This window comes from Phalacrocorax aristotelis, chromosome 8 (genome assembly GCF_949628215.1).
Source record: "Phalacrocorax aristotelis chromosome 8, bGulAri2.1, whole genome shotgun sequence".
Taxonomy (NCBI): Eukaryota; Metazoa; Chordata; class Aves; order Suliformes; family Phalacrocoracidae; genus Phalacrocorax; species Phalacrocorax aristotelis.
The window spans coordinates 41,516,258-41,535,090 of NC_134283.1; the positions used below are offsets into that span (position 1 = coordinate 41,516,258).

Sequence of the window (18,833 nt, forward strand, 5' to 3'; positions counted from 1 at the left end):
GACTACCGGTTTTTAGAGCAGCTTGAGCCAGAGAGAGCACAGAACGACTGCAGCTCCTTTAGAAACCGGTGCAACTCTTTACGTGCAGGATCAGTCTCCAGCGTACCTGCTAACTTGCTGGCACCTGCCTGACACGACATTGCAGCGCTAACAGCTGTGCTCAGCTGAACGCTCGCTCAGGCTGGGAGGCTGCCTACAACACTCAGTGATCAACGGGAAAGGTGTTTTCTTACTGCCTTGTGCCGTCTCGGAGCTTGTTGGTTTGATGACTCGATTTGCGTCCTCGTGAAGAGCACCGAACCAGTCTTTTAGTCGCGAAGCGAGATTCCTCAATTCTTTGTCTGTGCAAGCTAGAAAAAGAACAAAGGACCAGTCTGAACCGAGAGCACCAGCGAAAAACCTTTCTCCAGATAGTCTATTAGAAAAATATTGTGTGTGGTTGTAAAGTCCTTCTCATCAAGAGCTCTGAAGTAAAAGAGAAGGTTAGGGAAAAGGATGCAAAGAGAAAATGTAAGTCATTATGAATTATAAGTTGTACTCAAGCACTTCCTCAGCAGCTGACATGATTTGTGATGGAAGAATTGACACACAGAGCTACCCGCAGGTTCTCAATTAGAGCTATGTGACTATTTAACTTAAATGTTTTCACCTTTTAGGATTTCAGAGAAAAATATCAGTCAAAAGGATGGGGAGGAGGGACATACTTGCCCAGAGTACTTGAACAAGATGCTAGGAATAATTTATAACCACATTTGGCTTAGTATAAGGCTATTATCACAGCAATAGGAAATACATATACTTATTTATATACATAAAAGAGAAAATTGTTATGTTGCTCTAGTTCTACTGCAAATGACATTTTGCCCCCTCTGAAGGTTGTCAATTCCATTTGGTTAGCTAGGTAAAACATTTATTTTCTTATAAGTTTTTACTGAGAAATTAATTTTCCAGAAATTTCTGCCAAGAGATTAAGGTCCAGCCGAAGCAAATATCTTTAAGGAGGAGAGTTGCATTAGTCACCAGTTTCTGTCAGAAAAAAATACTCTTGTTTCTGTATCGTGTTTAGTGCTTAAAATTCACATGCTCACACAATTTTATTATTCCTGCTGTGCACTCATTCTACATTTTAAATGACATTTCCAGGAATAGAGAGCAAGATTTTATGCCATAGAGGCAGACATCCTTCATAAGGCAAGCCACAATATGTCTTCTCCAATTCACTGCACATTATAATATTCCTCCTTCCACCTTACTGAAGAACAATTGAGTCCCACAGCTTGTCTTCCCCAGTTAAACTCACTGCTCCAATGACTGCAATGAACTTGCTGATATCTTGTGGCAGTGGTGAGCATTTGTTCTCACTGGGTTTTTTGGGGTCAGAAAATAACTCTGAAGTTAAAAATAGGCCATTATAGCTTTTTCTAAGTGGAAAGTTTTTTAGCATTGGGGGGGAGAAAAAGAGAGATTTCTCCGTTTTTCTGTAATGCTGAAAGAGTTCGATAGATTTTCCTATTTAAGGTAAAAATACGAAGATCACTATCCCACTAAGGTGGAGTCCAGGTACAGACAAATCAGGTCTTAAAGAAAAAACAAACCCAGCAATTAATGTGAAATAAATGGAAGACTGCAATATTAACCGTAAAATGGTCTACATTACTGAAAAAGCTTATCACTTTATTTTCTCACTTAATATAACATATTTTACTCATTGTAAACTATCGTATCTTTGCAAGTTAGGTCACAAATCATAAAGTGATAGGATTTTTGAGCCCAACATGCCATCTTTTCGATAAGGCTGTTCCACGGTTGTCCCATGGTTGTCCCTTGGCTGTTACTCGCAGTGTCTTTTATCAGAGAAAAATCACAACAGAAGCAATAGCAGAACAAATTCTATCATCCTGCCTGTAACAAGCCCCCATCAGGAGATGACCTCTGAAGGAGTGAGGGGGTAGGAAGAAAACTAATTTTATAGGTAATAAGTATTCAGGAATCCACTAGCTCTAGACTGGCACAAATGATTCCTTATTTTGTGAATTTAGATCCATAAGGATAAAGACATTCCCATCATGCACTAACTTTAACAGGAGCCGGGCAGCTAAATCCATGTTGGAAGCGATGGAGATACTCCTTTTACATGGGATGGGAGATGCTGTTCCTGCAGCCCCTATTGAACCGCCATCAGCTGATTTTCATCAGATGTAATTTTTGCCAAAATATTATTAGGCAACTACAGCAAGATGAAAGCTCATAATAGCCTTCTTTTCAATAACCTGTCTCCCCAAATATTTTCTGAGGAGTGTACCGATAATCAGATCATATTCCAGAATTAAAAGCAGGCAGTATCTTTTCTTTCCTTCTGCCAAGTACCCGTCTTGTCCTTTGAAAATCAGTTTTGCAAAGGAAAAATAGAGAAACGTAGTGCATACCAAGTAAGTTTACCAAGTTGTTTAGCCAATACCTCATACATGACAGGTTATCCATATGTTCAGAGTATTTCACAAACATATCTCCAGTCAAAACTACACATATAAACACAGCTTTGACTACTGATTATATCAAGTGGGTGAAAAAAGGAGGATTCAGTTGTCCAAGAAATGAATAATGTGGTTTTCTTGTGCAAACCTGATACTTATTAAATATTTATCATGGCACATGACATCTTTAGGAAGCCAAGGCTGGAATTCTGGACTGCAAACAGCCATGCCTGTGCCATCCTGACACCCTCGTCACGCCTTCTGTAAAGGTATACTGAGCTTCACAGTCTTTAAGTCAACAAGTCGCAGGGAAAAAAAGAATAATATTAAAGAAAATATCCTCTAGGGCCCTTCTCCTTATTCAGATTTGTGTGCTTCCAAATACAAAGACAGGTCTAGACACCACTGACACCTAACGTAAGCCAAATGCTCTGAGGGATACTGTATTTGCTCCCAAACTTGCAATGCCATCCTGCCAGCGCAGAGTGCCGGGCAGGAGCTTGGAGCACGCTCGCCGCCCCTCCTGGCCTCAGCTCCATGCAGAATGGCCTTCCCAGCGAAAAACTACCACCTCTGAAATAAATTTTGCAAAGTGGTCATTTGGTTTAAACTGCATTGACTGAGGTGATTGGAATTCACGCTTTTAAACTGCAACAGAAAACAGGATTGAATGCACAGTGTAGGAGGAAGAGAAGTAGATTAATTAATGGTAAACCAGACTTGAAACGATTTCTCTGTATAGTCCAGCCGATCAAACATGTCAGGATCTGGATCTTGCTCCAGGATGTTCAACAGTGGATACTATGTTGAGGTTCTCTCTGTTTTCAGATGAATAACTGCTGTTTCATAAATAAAGCGGGAATAAACGGTGCTGTTAAAATGTAGTAAATAATAAATTTCTCCATGAGACTTCAAAAATTTAATGCAAAGTTCAGTTAAATTTCTATTCAAGTATTTCATGCCCTCAACCTTACTTTCTCCTGCACATTAGAAGAGAGGGAGTATTATTTTACTTTTTTTCGTATTAAATTTTATTTTAATGCTACTATGCATGGTTAAAAAGCTGCCTCTCTGCCTAATGGAACTGCATTCTATCCTGTTTATTTTATTTGAACATTTTCGGAAGTCTCTAATCATTCTGAATTTGTTTGGTTTGGGTCACATGATTTTAGACACTTCAAAGTGGAATGACATTTGGAGGGCATGAGTTTCACGCAGTCAGGCCCAGCCTCCAGCTGGGTATCGAGGAACCAGAGCACTCAGTGATTTATTTCTGGTGGTAGAGCCCATCAGTTACATATCAAACAATTAGTAAGCACAGCACTGAGGAGTCCCAGACCTAAGATCCTCTTCTATAAATTTGCATTAGTATAAGTTATAAAGCACTTTTAAGAGCCCTCTTCATGAAAAATACAATGCAAATGTACTTCTTTACTATTAATAGACGTTCCAAGTAACATTTCTCAGATGAGAAGAATAAGGCTGTAGGAGGAATAGATGTGATAATGGGTCCCTTGCTATTTGAAGATCTATAAGGAGACAATATGTAGGTTGCAAACAATATGGGTTATGACATGACTTGAAGCACTGATTAAAAAATCTGGGATGAAGAGTAACAACAAGGGAGGAACCCCTTCACAGCCCCTCTTTAGCAACTGAAATCTGTCCAGTCAACTGGCAACAACCATTTAAAACTCTACTGCTGTGAAAAAGACACACGTGCAAACATATGCAAATAAGCATTTTCACCTCTATGAGTATTTTCTTTAAGGTAACAGAATCTGGCTCCAAATCTTTCCCTACACCTTTTAAAAAGGGAGAAAACACACGACTTCATCCTTGTTTTATCGGTGTCACTGAAAGTTCTGCCTTAGCAACGCTCTGGTACCAGGTCCCCACGCAACATTACTTCCCGGATCCTTCACTGCTGATGCGCTTCGATGACATCCGTTGCACAGCCCACGTGTTCCCTGCGTGCGGTAGGTTGGTATTGCTGCTGTTACAAACCCGGATGGTGAGGCAGGTTGGTTACCATCCAGCTTGTCAACTTTATCACAGTGCACAGTGCCCTGCATCTGACACAGCAGTGGGACCACGAGCAGTGGCAGAATCTGTCACTTCTCTGAGTTACGGCAATGCAAACGCAGGAGGAGGATATATTTGCTGCTGGATCTAACCGACATGCTCAGATCTGAATCTGCAGATGTTACAAATCATCCTGCACAAGTGATTTAATAGCAAGCACTGAAAGTGCAGATTTATTCCCAAGGGTGAAGCAATTGGTCCAGCCGTCATTTATTCCTAACAAACTGAAAGCACTGTTGCTAAATACCTATTTTCACCAAGCAGAAAACATTAATCAGACCTAATGGAAAGCCATTAGCATGCTGTAAAGGTTCAGGTTTTATAGATGTGCTTCCATTATGGACTTTTTCAGCTCTACAGATAGTAATCTATATACATTGGTGGTGAAAATTAAGAGTATAATATTTAATTTCACTCCTTCAGGGAGGGACTTTCAAAAGCGCTCAGTGACAGAAATTAACATTAAAACTGAACTTACTGTAGAAGCATAAGATCAAATCAATACTGAGTGGTCTCTCACATCCCGTTTTTACTCCAGCCTAGCAAAACAATATTGTAAAATCTCCAGCCACTAACAAAACAAGCCCTATAACTCATACTGCAGCTAACTCTAAACAAAACTTAGTACTAAGGAAGTACATTACTGCATTATGGCTTTAAGGTTTCGCTTGCTGCTATAATGTTCTGGTGCACTGTGGCGAGCAAGGAGTCCATATTGTCCAGAAAAAGTTAGAGTGACACGTTACACTGTACTTCACGAGAAGCAAGGTATGTGACCAGACTCACAGAATGCGTGTCATCTGGTTTTTGTGTCATTTGACTTCTCTGCCATCAGTCATCTACCTGGCATGTACCTGCTGCCTTACCATTACTATTGGTATTATTACAATCATCATTCTTACAGAGAGTACTACATTTTTACCAATTACACGTAGTGAGAGTGTTTTTTTGGGTTCACATTATTGTTATACAATACTAGTCTCTTGGGTAGAGATTGAGGAGCGAATTCCCTATTCCCTGAATGCCAAGATTGTGAATATTTCCTGAACAATTCCTAGTTTCAACTGTTTCTGTACTGAAGAGGAAAGGAAACTGCAAATGCAGAGAAATTGAAAAAAGAAATAAAATGAAAGCTCTAAAAGTGCATGCTTAGTCACTGAGGTTAGTGCCCTTTCCAACTGTCATGACAGAATTTAGCTTAGGAACATGTCACTAATTTTGAGTCACCTGCTTTAAAAAGATGCGAATGTCCCGCCACGGAGCAGAACCGATGTGTTGTGATCAACGTGACCAGCCACATGATGTGAATAAAAAATGGAAAACACTGCAAGAGAGCCCACCTCAATCCACAGCCTGCAATTTCAGACTTGGAGTTCCCTGAGCAGCAAGAGGGAGTGGACGCATTAATGAAACTAGCCTTACTGCCGCTTGGCTCACAAGCTGTGTTTGTAAGACACGTAGTCGTAACAAGCAGTTCAGCCTTGTGTCCTGTGGGCCCGGAGGACAAGTCCATTTAGTTCGGCTAAACTGTGACACAGCACAAACCTACATGACATTGCCCAATAGTGACATTATATTCCTCCAGTTAGGACAGGCAGAGTTTCAACAAATCAGAAGGGAAACAAAAAAAGGTCTCATTTCTGTATTTTTGAAGACTAACATGACGGGTGCAAAGCTATATAGTAAAACGTATTTAAAACCACTGTAATAACACTATTTAAAAAGGTTTGATGTAAATGTAGCATAGCATGGAAGCTGATGGGAGACAACGCTCACTTTTTTGTACTAAGTACTAATTTTTATATTATTCTTTGTATAAAGAGAAAACGTGGCAATTTTAACCATGCTTTCTCTGACAAACATCACTACATTTTCTCTCTTGTAGGTAAGTCAACAATTTATTTCACCCTGCTATAATTGTGTCTGTATGTGTGTGAATTGTCACACTAGGCTTTAAAACTAAAGTAAAAAAAAAAAAGTATCAGCTTTCAGGCTCCAGGGAGTGGGTCTGCTCCCAGTCATGCAAAATACAAAGCGTGTTGTAAAAACTGCTGCTGCTGGAGCTGCTTTGAAAGTAAACATCAAGATAAATTCAGCGCTGTGCTAACCCTCCACTTCAAATGCAACTACACGCACATGCATATAATCATACACACGTATATGTGACTTGGAGATGGCTCCAAGTGTTTTATATGTGATATTCTGGTGATGCAATTGTGGCGATAATTACCTCACAAGTGTTGCACCGTTCTAGGTTGGGAGGGGCAATGCTCTAATTTGCTGGTTTTGTTGAGGCCTCAGGCACTCCTTGGAACAATAAAAAAGGAAGTATTATGCCAATAATTTTATGAAGCAGAAAGGAATGGATTGTTTACTATTACTATAAGGAGAGGTATTGCATTCCAGACATGCCTTGCTGGTTTGATAAATGAACATCTTTCATTTAAAAACCTGATAGTCACCAACATTTCACAACTAAATTCTACGTGGGTATATTGGCCGTACTGAATTTTTGGCATTCACTGGCTAGTCTTCCGCAGGGTTGACCACCTGTGCTGATAACCACCTCCGATCCTCCTGTCACTTGTTTTGCCTTGTCTTATAAATACAGCAGCAGATGCCAAGATCCTGCAGTTCAGGCTTTGAGATGATTACAGGAGCAGCTGAGTTCTTGGGAAGATGAAATAGGCTTTGATCTGAAGCTTCCTTAAAATGGTACATTTAAAATACAAAGCTCAGCTAGAACTGTATAAACAAAGATTGAGATCTACAAAGCTCAGTCTCTAAAGCTGTAGGCAAAGCGTACATCTGCTTTTGTAGTACTTAATGCTCTTTCCTTTTGCGCTTGCATTAATTGTGAAAACCCTGGAAAGTTCATCTTTGCTACTGGAGGCTTAAATACATCCAAACTATAACGATGCTGGGGGTCTGTCAGAACTGGGTAGGAAGGCTTGTGGGAGTAACAGCCCCCGTGACGTTTTGGACATGTTAGGTACTAATTAAAATGTTAACTCCTCCATGGTTCTTCGCCTCCTAAAATTCATTTGCCATCTCACCCTAGTTTTCTCATTCAAATTCTGTCATATCACCTGAAAGGAGGAATAGAGAGAGTTATATCAACTGAAAACTAAACCAGAGCAAATAAAAATGTCTAACTGAATGGGCTTTTCCAGAAGTTCATGCTGTGCTCTGGATGACAAAAGTCTTAGTAGAGCCGTCATCCCCCCCTCTTGCCTCCCTTCCTTCCTCTCTGTTTTTTAGAGTCTACTCTAAAAGAACAGTTGTCCTTGACCTGGCAGACATACGGACGCAGCCAGCATCTTCTGCGCGGACCCTCAGAGAAGCGCTCCAGTTAGCTGTAGTCGTGGCTTGTCAAGCTTTGGCCAGACTTTGCAAGAGGCCCGAGTTCTTAGAAAAACTGAACATTGGTTTGACTTTAAAGCAGTGTTTAAAGCAGACCCACAGCTCACAGCCCAGGGGAGGTTTTCACAGACACCTGACTTTGCTGCCAACAGCGTAGCAGACACTGTACTCTTAGGCAGTTGAAGTAATAAATAAGCAAAGCTGGAAGAATAATTAAGAGTAGAAACAAAACTCACTGGGGTTAAAACGAGGGAACTGGGGGACGGTTATTTTTATGCAAACAGTACTGGCTGCCGCAGCGCGTACGTTTGAGTTTTAGATGGAATTGTTTCCTACAGACCACCCAAAGCTGCAGCCGAAAGTGTTAAGACAACCCGCTGAATATTTCCACATCCAGGAGGTTGTTTCGCCCCACTTTCTAGAGCTGAACAGAGAGAACTTTTAGGTTCTGATCTTCAGTAAAAATGTTCTGAATTACAATAGTTGGAAATAACTTGAGCTGTTGATGATAAGGGCAGCTGCTAACTTCCATAATGAAAATGGCCTTGAGCTTGAAAGAGCAAAACTCGGGTAGTAAAATTAGTAATTTGACAGTATTTGAGAAGAAATGGGCAGATCTATTTATGTTCAATCAGAGAGGGAAAGCAAAAGCCAAGAATATAAATTAAAAGATTATATATAGAGAAAAAAGTAAAGACATAAGACGATTTCACAGAATGTCTATGTTAGAGCATAAGCACATGAAATGCTTCTCAAAAAATAAGTTGAAAATATGGCTATATATGAAATGAAATGTAAGAGACTTCTAATTTTTACAGTTCCTTGTGCAAAGATGGATCTAAACTGAAGTAAGAAAAAACCCCAATGGCAGTATGTCATTTTTGTAAAGTGTCATAGTAAACAGGAATATTCATTATTATTTGATACCATTCTTTTAAAAATGCATGAATTTTTGAGTGGTTTATAGCATAAAACTGCTGCTTTTACACAGTTCTGTTCTTCTGACACTACTCCATCTCTGTAAGTTTGTTCAAATTTAAAATTAATGAGCTCTGAGATGATTATTGGTTTTTTTTGTTTAATGAGAAAAGGTGTTATTTTTATGGCTAGCAAGATCTAAATGCCAGTGTGTGCTGGACTGGTAGATGCCTATTCTGGAGGTAAAGGTTGGGCTACCCACCCTTACAGTAATGATGACTGCTGCTACCTGAGGAACTAAGTGCAGAACATTGTACAGAAATGCAAAAGCAGCACGTATCTGTCATGTGTATCTGTCACAGGGCCTTTCCAGAGGGCCAGTGAGCCCAATCTGCTTTCCCATAGGAAAAAAACGACCCCACGTCCTTCTCAGAGTCCCTGCTGTGATTTAGCTATTGCCTAAAAGCTGCAAGAGGGACCCATGAATTTATTAGAAAGAATCCTTTTTTCCAGGAGCTGGTACGCTATCACACGAAAAGGGGGAAGCAACTGAGTAGATTCACTTCATTTTTATGGGAGTTCACCATCTCCATTCACTTCCTCAGGGACCCTTGAAAAGGGATAGATAAATCCAGTTTGGCCATGCTTGAGCAGGATGGGGAGAAGGATACTCGTGAGTCAGCACATGCTAGCAGAAACTACTTTTCCCCCTCATTAACTTTTTTGCATGTCAGCTGATTTTTATTTTATACTGTGTATATCCCTGGACATGTTCTCTATGTTCCCTACTGAATGTTATCACATCTGATACCACCAGGGTTTCATTAGCGTAAAACGTTGTCATGTGGTGAATTATCCCTAAATGAGAACACAGACAACCCTAGAAGAGAAAAAGAGGAGTTGTTGGACAGCATGGGGCTAGAAGCATTTGAAGGTGTCCCACAGGAATTCTTCCAGCAAATTGTTGGGAAAACTGATTGAAATTCAATAAGAAAGTGCAAATGAGACAACACAGCTCTTCAGTGGGTTGCAAAGATCCCCTGGAAGGAAATCAGAACTCTCTCTGCACTACTGCACCTTGCAAAATCAAGAAATGCATAAATACCACCAGGAAATACAGTGCAGGAATGCAGCATTCAGGGCAATAGGAAACAATGAAGAGAAAGAGTAATTTTAGTAAGGAAATGCCCTGTGTTTTGAGAATCAAATTTGAATGGATTTAAGATCTGAACAGGATTTTATTGGAGCCAGTGTTACAGCAGTGAAGTGTCCTTAACTCCACAGGAGTGGACGGCAATCGATACATTAGCAAACACACTTGTCTGGGTTGGTTCATCGACGCTCAAATGCATCACATCAACAAAGGCATTTAGAAATATCCTTCCCACTGTAGGCGACTTCGAAGGTGAAGGAGGTGCATCACAAGCAGGGCTCTGGCTTCTGGTTAGACAACGGCCTCCTGTGGCGTGGGCAAGAGGGACTGTGGGAATTCCCCAAGTGATGGGACCTCAGCTGGGAGTGAAATGAGGCAGGACCTCTTCTCTCACAAACCACTGGATTTACACTGGCAAAGTGGTGGAGCGGGTTAATTTTTAACAAGCTTTGGTGCTTTTGGCTGAGGTAGTCACTGAGGCTTCAGCTGTGATGGCCTCTGCTTCTGGATTGAAGAGCTGGGGTGCTGCTAGAGCACAAAGCAAACTTCTCCGGGATTAAAAAGAGGATAGCTAAGCTGAGCTGAGTGTCAGGGAAGGCTGTAGATAAGAAAAGGCTCAAAAGACCTATTGTCTGTTGTTTACCTACTGTGACATGTACCTCCTACATAACTACATAACTTCTACATAGCTACATAAGCTACATAACTTCATTTAACAGCATAAAGAAAAGTATGAGATGAACATACTAATGAGCAGCTGGCCATAAGTGGGGATCAAGCTGCTGTGGGAATCAAGAACTTCAAAATATATGGTATGGAGTTGCAAAAATCTCCTACTAATGCGTATTTTGAAGAATCATTTAAAGAAATGTCAATTCTCTTCTCAGCCCTTCATGAGCATTTGTATATTTTTGAAGTCTTTTAGAGGGAGGATTGAGTTTTGTGTATTCAAGGATATGATTTATTGAAAACATCCCGATTCTTTTTAAATATTTGCACTATTAAAATATTTAACAATCAAAAAAATAAAAAGCATCAAGCGAGATCAAAACCATCCTGTAGCATTATGAAAATCATAAGCTGAGCCATTCTGAAAAGGATAAAAATGGCTTGTGTGAAAGGAATTTGTGTTCTTTTTTTTTTTTTTTTAAAAAAATGACAGATTTGGAACTGTGGCTGAGAAGGCTTTGAAAGCGGCCAGGCTGACAGGGTGTATTGTAGGGTAGTTGTAAGCCTTTGTAGAAGCAATTATTATCTTCTCCCCAAAGCACAGACGAGTCTGTGAGCAAAAAGGCAAAGAAAAGGAGAAAAGGCTGGCTGGGAAGTAGACCCCCTTTCCCAGGCCTAGACGCCTACTTGCTGATGGCTTAAGCCAAAGTGAAAACAGTCTGAATCTAATTGAAACTTCAGTCATTCTGCAGAATATTAAATAGCTGGAACTGTACCTGCTGAAAGAACAGGCGAGGAAGGAGCAATGTTCTGGGCAGGGGCCGGCGGCACAACTTGGAACGTAGATCCAGCGCGGTTCTTTCAGGGCCGCTGCCTGTCAGCCCCCCGAGGTGGTCTTCAGAATAATGGTTTAATCAGAGTGGCCATGGATCAATGCTCTCAAAGTGTTTGCAATTAATAAATTTTGTAAAAGGTCCAGCAAGGCATCCTGCAGAACTCAGGATTCGGAGCTGCGGGTAAAATTTTATGTTGTGCCAACATCAGCAGCTTTCCAGAGGCAGCTTTTTAATTGGGAACACCGAGACCACGCTTCTGACAGGTTTCTCTTACGCCGTACACAGGTATCTACAGGAATCCATCCTTTAGTTAAACCAATATTTTACCTAGGTTTTTTTCATTAATCAGGCTGTCCAGTTTACCCCACATTTCAGTACATTTAGACCACACTATTAAAATTAGACTATGGGCCTGATTCTGCTTCTCCAAGTTCCTGGAAGTTGAGTCTGATTTCTCCAGGTGGAGTAGACTGAAAGACTTTTTGAATATATTATTCAGTCTCCCTCCAAAAGTAGCCTTGTGAGTTTTATATTTCATTATTCCTTTGATGCTCCTTAAAGATGCAAGGATATCTTTTCACACTCTAGGCCTTTTAATTTTATTATTTTTTTTTAATTCACTACAGGCTGGAATGTACTTTTCCCATTTTGCCACAGGTCTTTAGACATGAAAAGCAGGACATTAAAATATCAGTAGGTTTACAGGCCTCTAGTACAATATTTGCTACCCCTGCCATGTTCAGAAAAAGCAGTCGTTACATTAAAGGAACAAAGTCCCGTTGTTACTGTAAGCTAATAACTGGCAGGCTGGTTTGCGTGTGTCTCGTTGCAAAGGATTAAAAAAATCATTTCCTACTACGAGTGCTATGACTGATCATAGCTGGTATCCACAAATCTACACACTTAAGTCAGTATAATTCTACTTTTCTAACGGAAAGAGTCAGACACTATACCCACAATTCCTTCAGGACAATAGCGTCCCGAATTTTCCATCCTCTGCTACCCAGTGTGGTCACAGGGTGCCCGATGGCACAACTGGGTGGTTTGATTTTTGTGTGGTTAACAGAGGATCACAGTTTGGTTGATAAATTTGGTCCCAAAAGGATTAAGTAAATTTGATAATCGACTCTTGTTTAAAAAGTAATCTGTGGAATGGCTTAAAATATCGATGTTAAATTTGGCGGAGTAAATCCAAATGGGTAAAAGTATGCAGGAGGAATACTAATTAAAGATAAAACCTACAGGTGAAGCTGGATAAATTTACCTATTAGGCCAATTAAGACTATTCGGAGTAATTTGATTCGAGGAAGTTTTAATATTTCCCTTGATTCTAGTGATAATCTTTCATCTGGAAAAGAAACACTGAGCAGGTACAGAGTGCCTGTAATGGGCGTTAATGGAGCGGTGTTTTGCAATGTAATCTGTGGGGGCTCTGGCCACTAACTGGAATAAACATTTTAACAGTGATGACCAACTATCTTTTTTTTTTCCCTGAAAACTGCCTAAGTAAACACAACAATTGTGTCCTGTAGTAAATAACAAACTTTGTTTTCTTCATCTTTCTTCATTTCTCATTTCCTTCTGGCTAACAGAGGCAGCCCTGCACTGCTAGTGCTGTCAAGTCCTTGTTTTCTGCGTGTATTTACAAATGGCTTGGGCACCCAGGGATGCTTTTTATCTAGGGAGATAAATGTAATTTTATTCCTGGTTTCTAGTCAAGAGATGATGACGAATAACGAGCATGCAGAAGATTTGTACAAATATGTTTAGAAGCATTAATATAAATTTTTATAGTAAAGGAGTTTGAGGGGTCATTTTTTGGCGTTTATTTAGAAAAGCAGTCATATTGAGACTAATGTACCCAATTTAGATTTTTCCCCAATAAACAGGTGTGAGAGTACAAAGCTTTGAAGGAGTTTAGGGAGAAGATGTTGACTCATCAGTGATGATGGAGGTTGGCTCAATTCTATGGGGAGGGAGGTGAGAAGTGAAAAACAGGGTAGTATGCTGTAGATTTGTGAAGGAGGTTTCAGGGGGTCTCTCCTGTCCCAGGACTGTAAACTACAGTCCAATCCATTAGCTCAATAATTACCTACAGTCATACAGACTTGTATTAAGTATTCCCTTTCAGCAGAAATGCTGCTGTGTATTCCGACAACCAAACCCAACACAAGCCAACCAAGGATCTGAGAAAAAACCTGCTGATATACTTCAGTGTTTCAAACACAACTACTTAAATAGCAACATTATTTATAAGTGAAAGTATTTGCCTTAAACTTGGCTAAACTCTGGAAGAAAGCAGACATGAATGATCTGCTGGCACGTCACATAGTTTGACAGTTGGATCACTGTTTTACTGGGATTGTTGTACAAAACACAGCATTTCCTTTGTTCCATGGTGAAGGTGAAATGCATAGAAAGCATGACATGATACACAGATCAAGCAGACTAGTCGAGATTTACATTCACATAAATTGGAAGAGTGTAGATTTCAGCTCACTGCATAGTATTTTCTTCGCTAATTGGTTGCAAAATGGATTTGGAAGTCAACCCAATATTTTCAAACTAAGCCACTGCAGTCAAGGCAGTGGGTTTGCACTCTCGTAACAGGCATTTCTCCACGCTGTGCCCACATAAGAACAGCACAAAGGCTTCCAGTATGAGAAATGAAAATTTACACTTTTTTTCAAGTGTAAAGTTCTCAAATACTTTTACAAACATCATTTTTGAAAATGTTTTGTTCATTTGCTATAGCAGTAAGTACCTAAACAGAAGAGAAATGCACTTAGAATGTTAAGAAAATCTTAGCGAAGTCACTGGGGAATTTTTTTTCTTTTATTCTTCCTGAAACCTTCACCGACAGCAACAGGAGATTGGATTTAAGTATCTATGTAACAACAGGTGAAGGACTCACACGTTCACTCTTCTGCATAGCAGGCAGAATCACAGAACTACCCCCCATACAAGTAATAATGCAAGAGGAGCCTCCTTCAGTTGTCATGAAGGCAGGCAGTAAAGAGAAAAAATCACCCCTGGATTCATAGCCTCCTGTCTGTAAAAAGCACTGCTGAAAGCCTAATTATTTTGATGGATACCGAGAAGAGATGAAAAAATAAGGACTTATGTAAATTACAATGAAAGAACTCAATGTCTTTCTAAAAGCACCTCAGGAATTTACAGTAAATAATGCTTTCAAAGGAAACGGTAATCCTTCTGCATTGAAAGCTTCTGATCTTACCATCTTTACTTCAGATCATATTAGTATTGTACATCATTACAAGAATGTGTTCTTTGAAGCATGTGTACTCTGTCTTCATTCCATTCATCATAAATGCCCTCTCTGTGAAAGTACACTTTGCCACTGTGCACACATTTTTCTTTCTAAGATTTAATTCATTACCTAAAGAAATGTCATGCAGAAATCAATCTTGCCGGTACAAGTTCACAAGGCCTGATGCCTTTAACAAATGATTTATTGACAACTGTGAGATAGAAAATAATGGAATGTTGTTATTAAGAACAACATTACACATTTCCAACAGCGTATACAGAGAGGGTATATACAGAGGATGTTAGTATTCCTTCATGAACCAGTGGTACATTGCAAGAAGAAAGGAGAGCTTGCCATGGTTAACAGCTGGCTTCCAGCTTCTATTCCAGCTCCCTCTTTGTACTCACAGCTAATGTTGTTGCATAAATCTGACCTTTGCTGTTGTTGGTTTCATTGAAAAACAACAGCTTGTAGGGAAAGAGATAAGAAAACAAGTTACAGAAAATATGATTTTGATTGGTATCCAAACAAAATCAGTTCTTCAGTGAAAACGTCGAAGTTCAACCAAAACTGCGTATGTAGCAGCAGTCCACAACTGAGTCTAGTAGCTAATGGCTTGATAGCGAATCTGGGAAATATTTATCTAAGCAGTGTCCCTCATGGGGATGAAACACTTCTCGTCTTCCTTCTCGCTTTCCTTCCTGTCACTTTTTCAACCAGTGCCAAAGAAAGCAGTGTTTGCAGCTCTCCAGGCCAAATACACCTCGGATTTCTTCATATGGTGTGGATATAGATCCTTTTTATTTCCCACATGGAACAGACATGGAAAAAAAGGACCAATTCCCTGCACTACACATTTATCTGTATATTCCACAAGCACAGTGGGACCCTAGGGTATCTCATAAAAATAAAGACTTCCCCTGAGCTCTCTTCTGCTCTCAAATTCATCATGACTAGAGTGATTGAATGTGACCTTCAGCATGATAAGTACTTTGGTGTCCCCAAGTCAGGTGTTAAATCATCCAACTTTTTGTTCAATGGATCCTGGAAGAGTCCAAGCCCTACTGTCAGGTGCTCGCACTCCTGACTCAAAGCACCTGCACACACCCTGTGCAGAGAGCACCTCGTCCTTGCCAGAAGCCCAGAAATAGTTTCGCGATCTCACTCGTCCCTGAGGACTGAGGAGCCGGGGCTGAGCTAGCAGGAAATGCCCCGTGTGCTCCAGATCCGAAGCCCAGAAGCCTGGTGGGGAGCCCGGCACACAGGGGCTCCTGCAAAAGGCTGTTTTACCTCCTAGGATGCAGCAATGCAACATCACTGTGCTGAGTTAGAAAGCGAGCAGTTCTGCCTGCAGCCTGTGCCAGGCGGGTCCCCTGGAGACTTTGACCCTTTGCAAGTTTCTAAATCCCAGCGCTGTGCAGTTGAGAAGGTGGTACCTCTGACTAACCCATGACGCTAAATGCTGTGCAAACATAGGAAAAAACCAGCTCATGCGTGAAAGAGTTCATGCTCAGATTTTCTTTGGGAAAAGTAAAACAAATCCTCAGTCCTTCTTTGTACTCCTGAAGAAATTACCTGACAAAGAGCAGAAGAAATGATTTATACAGATTTCTAAAGTGGAGAAAGTGAGGAATATTTGACATGCTTCACTAAACACAGATGAAAATATAAAACCTTTTGAAAACATATAGGTGAATAGGAGATATATATCTTTTACATACACAGGATATACAACTATAGTATTTCCACAGGACTCCATACAACAGAAAAAAAGAGGAAAGGTTAAAAACTGTTCCCAGCAAGATTATTTAAATCCAGAATAATACATTTCCTCCCTAGTAATCAGTTTGCAAATATGATTATTTTAGTGAGACCCTCAAAATCCCTCTAACAGCAAAGCAGGAAAACCTGATGAATTCCATTGTACTATACTGCACTGTCAAAATTATAAAGTGAAAATGTTAACTCAACCTACAAGGCCTTTTTACTGTGTAACAGAATTTCAGAAGTAATTAAAAAAAAAAAACCTCAAGCAGCCATGTTTCAAGACAACAAGCCTATACATTTTCCTGCATCAGAGGTACGCTGAGTGGGAAGCCCAGGAGATGCAGCTCAGGCACTGGTGTATTTACAGCGCACAGTCACAAGGTAGCAGCACGAAGCGTTAGTCTGTAGAATTTCTTGAAGCTACGGCAGAGGTGGAGGTGATGTCGGTCACCAGGAACAGCTCCAAGTGTGGAGGCAACATAACTTACCACAATTAAGTACTTAGTGGGGAGTAAGTTCAGCGCTGGGCTGGCCTGTGCTAACCCTTGTGAGCCAGCGAGCAAAAGCCCAATAAAAATAACAGACTCTTTTTTTTTTTTAATTTACTGCAGACATGAGAGCTGTGTTATATGAGCCAACATCAGGGCACAATAAGACCAGGGAACGGAGAATGTCTGGTAGGTCGTGGAGGGGAACCTTACGCCTGGCAGTGTCTCACCGCTTACAAATTGGTTGCTCAGTTCCTGACCTGACCTGCTTTTGAACAACAAACGATTGTTTTCCCCTTTCAATACCCTCCATATGCACTTTTAAAAAGAAGCAAAAGGAAAAAGGATATATATCAATTCTATACACATTACAGTGTATATACAGTATGATGGAATACGTACGCTTGTACCCAGTAACGTGGAATTCTCAAAAGTAAGTAAATCCATATTCTAGGAACTAAATGTAAAGGTCAATAGGTCAAGAAAGATTAATAAAATAATTCTTGAGCTCCTATGAGGGGAAGAAGCACTCACAGAGATTAACTGAGATCTGCAGTATAGTTGTAGCTGAACATTCACAGGTTCTTCAGGAGCCGGATTTTTTGGCTATTGATCTGCCAATTACTTATTCTGTAAGAGAAAATTCAGTTATCTGTGTCTCAGTGAGCCTTTTTCACCTAGCTGCTTTTGTGGGAGTTGTGTTTGTTGTACGTCCGCATCTTTTATGGTAACTCAGAATAAAAAATTCAATAGTTGCTTTGTTGAATTCTAAAGATCATTATTCTGGTTGTTTAGAAAATGAAAATGATACCCGCTTTTCTCTCCTCTTGCTCACACCATCAGTTCACTTTCAAACAGTTCGGCATGTTCTACTCAATTAAAAAATACATCTTTTGTTACCTGGTGTTGCCTGGGCAAATGGTACAGATGTTCCCAATTATGTCATTGTCCCTGTCATCAGAATAAATTTGTAAAACTGTTGAATAAAAGCTCTCTAGTATAGAAATCATTATGACTTCCCTCTTTTAAAATGTTAAATCATTCCTCATTACTTACTACACTTCTACCACAAACCCCAGCGAGCTCCCCACTCTCTGGACACTCACTGCATTCCCTGCCCAGTGCCTTGGGTCCCATCCCAAAGCACCATCTGGATTTCCTCTCCAGCTCAGCAGCCACTTTCTGCACATCAGTAAAGCCAGATTCATTCATTTCAAATGGCCTGTGTCTGGCCGATGTCGATGCCACTACTCTTTCTCTATTTCTTCAACTCTCAGCTACCTTCAACGCAGTTTTCTTGAGAAGCTTGCTCTCCCATGGCTCTGCCTCCCATGTTTTTCTGCCTGCCTTCTACATGTGCCATTCGTGCTCTCTGCAGCGATCTGGGAGAGGTCTTCTGTCCTCACCCTTCTCCTCCACAAACACAAACTCGGTTTGCTTTTTAACACATGCATGTGAAAGACTGATGGATTGACTTCTCCCCATCAAACTGAAACTTTTGTCCATGTTTCATACATCTCCTCACAAGTGCCAACTTGTCAGCTTAAGATCCCCATAGGCAGAACAGATCTCATCATTCCCCTCTAGTGTTCAAACCCCTTCACTGGTGATCTTCTACCACCCCTCTTTCTGTCACCTTTAAGTGGGGCTGTAGCCTTTCCTGGGACTGTGTCAAACTTCAGCTCTGCTTAAATTTTTTGCAAAGTCTCAGTAAACGATGGTTTAGAATACGACTTTTCCAATCCATTCTCACATGCAAGCAGCTTTCATCAGCTTTCCTCCTGACTGTTCTCATGCCCTTTCCTCTGG

At 40.4% G+C, this 18,833-nt stretch overlaps 1 protein-coding gene across 1 annotated transcript in view; it reads right to left on the minus strand.

Annotated features, from left to right (window-relative positions):
- The window catches only part of SPOCK1 (SPARC (osteonectin), cwcv and kazal like domains proteoglycan 1), a 336,826-nt gene that overhangs the window by 14,224 nt on the left and 303,769 nt on the right, over positions 1-18,833 (minus strand). Inside the window, exon 7 of the mRNA XM_075102866.1 lies at positions 234-350. Coding sequence (XP_074958967.1) covers positions 234-350 — 117 coding nt within the window. The remainder of the gene's footprint in view (positions 1-233; positions 351-18,833) is intronic.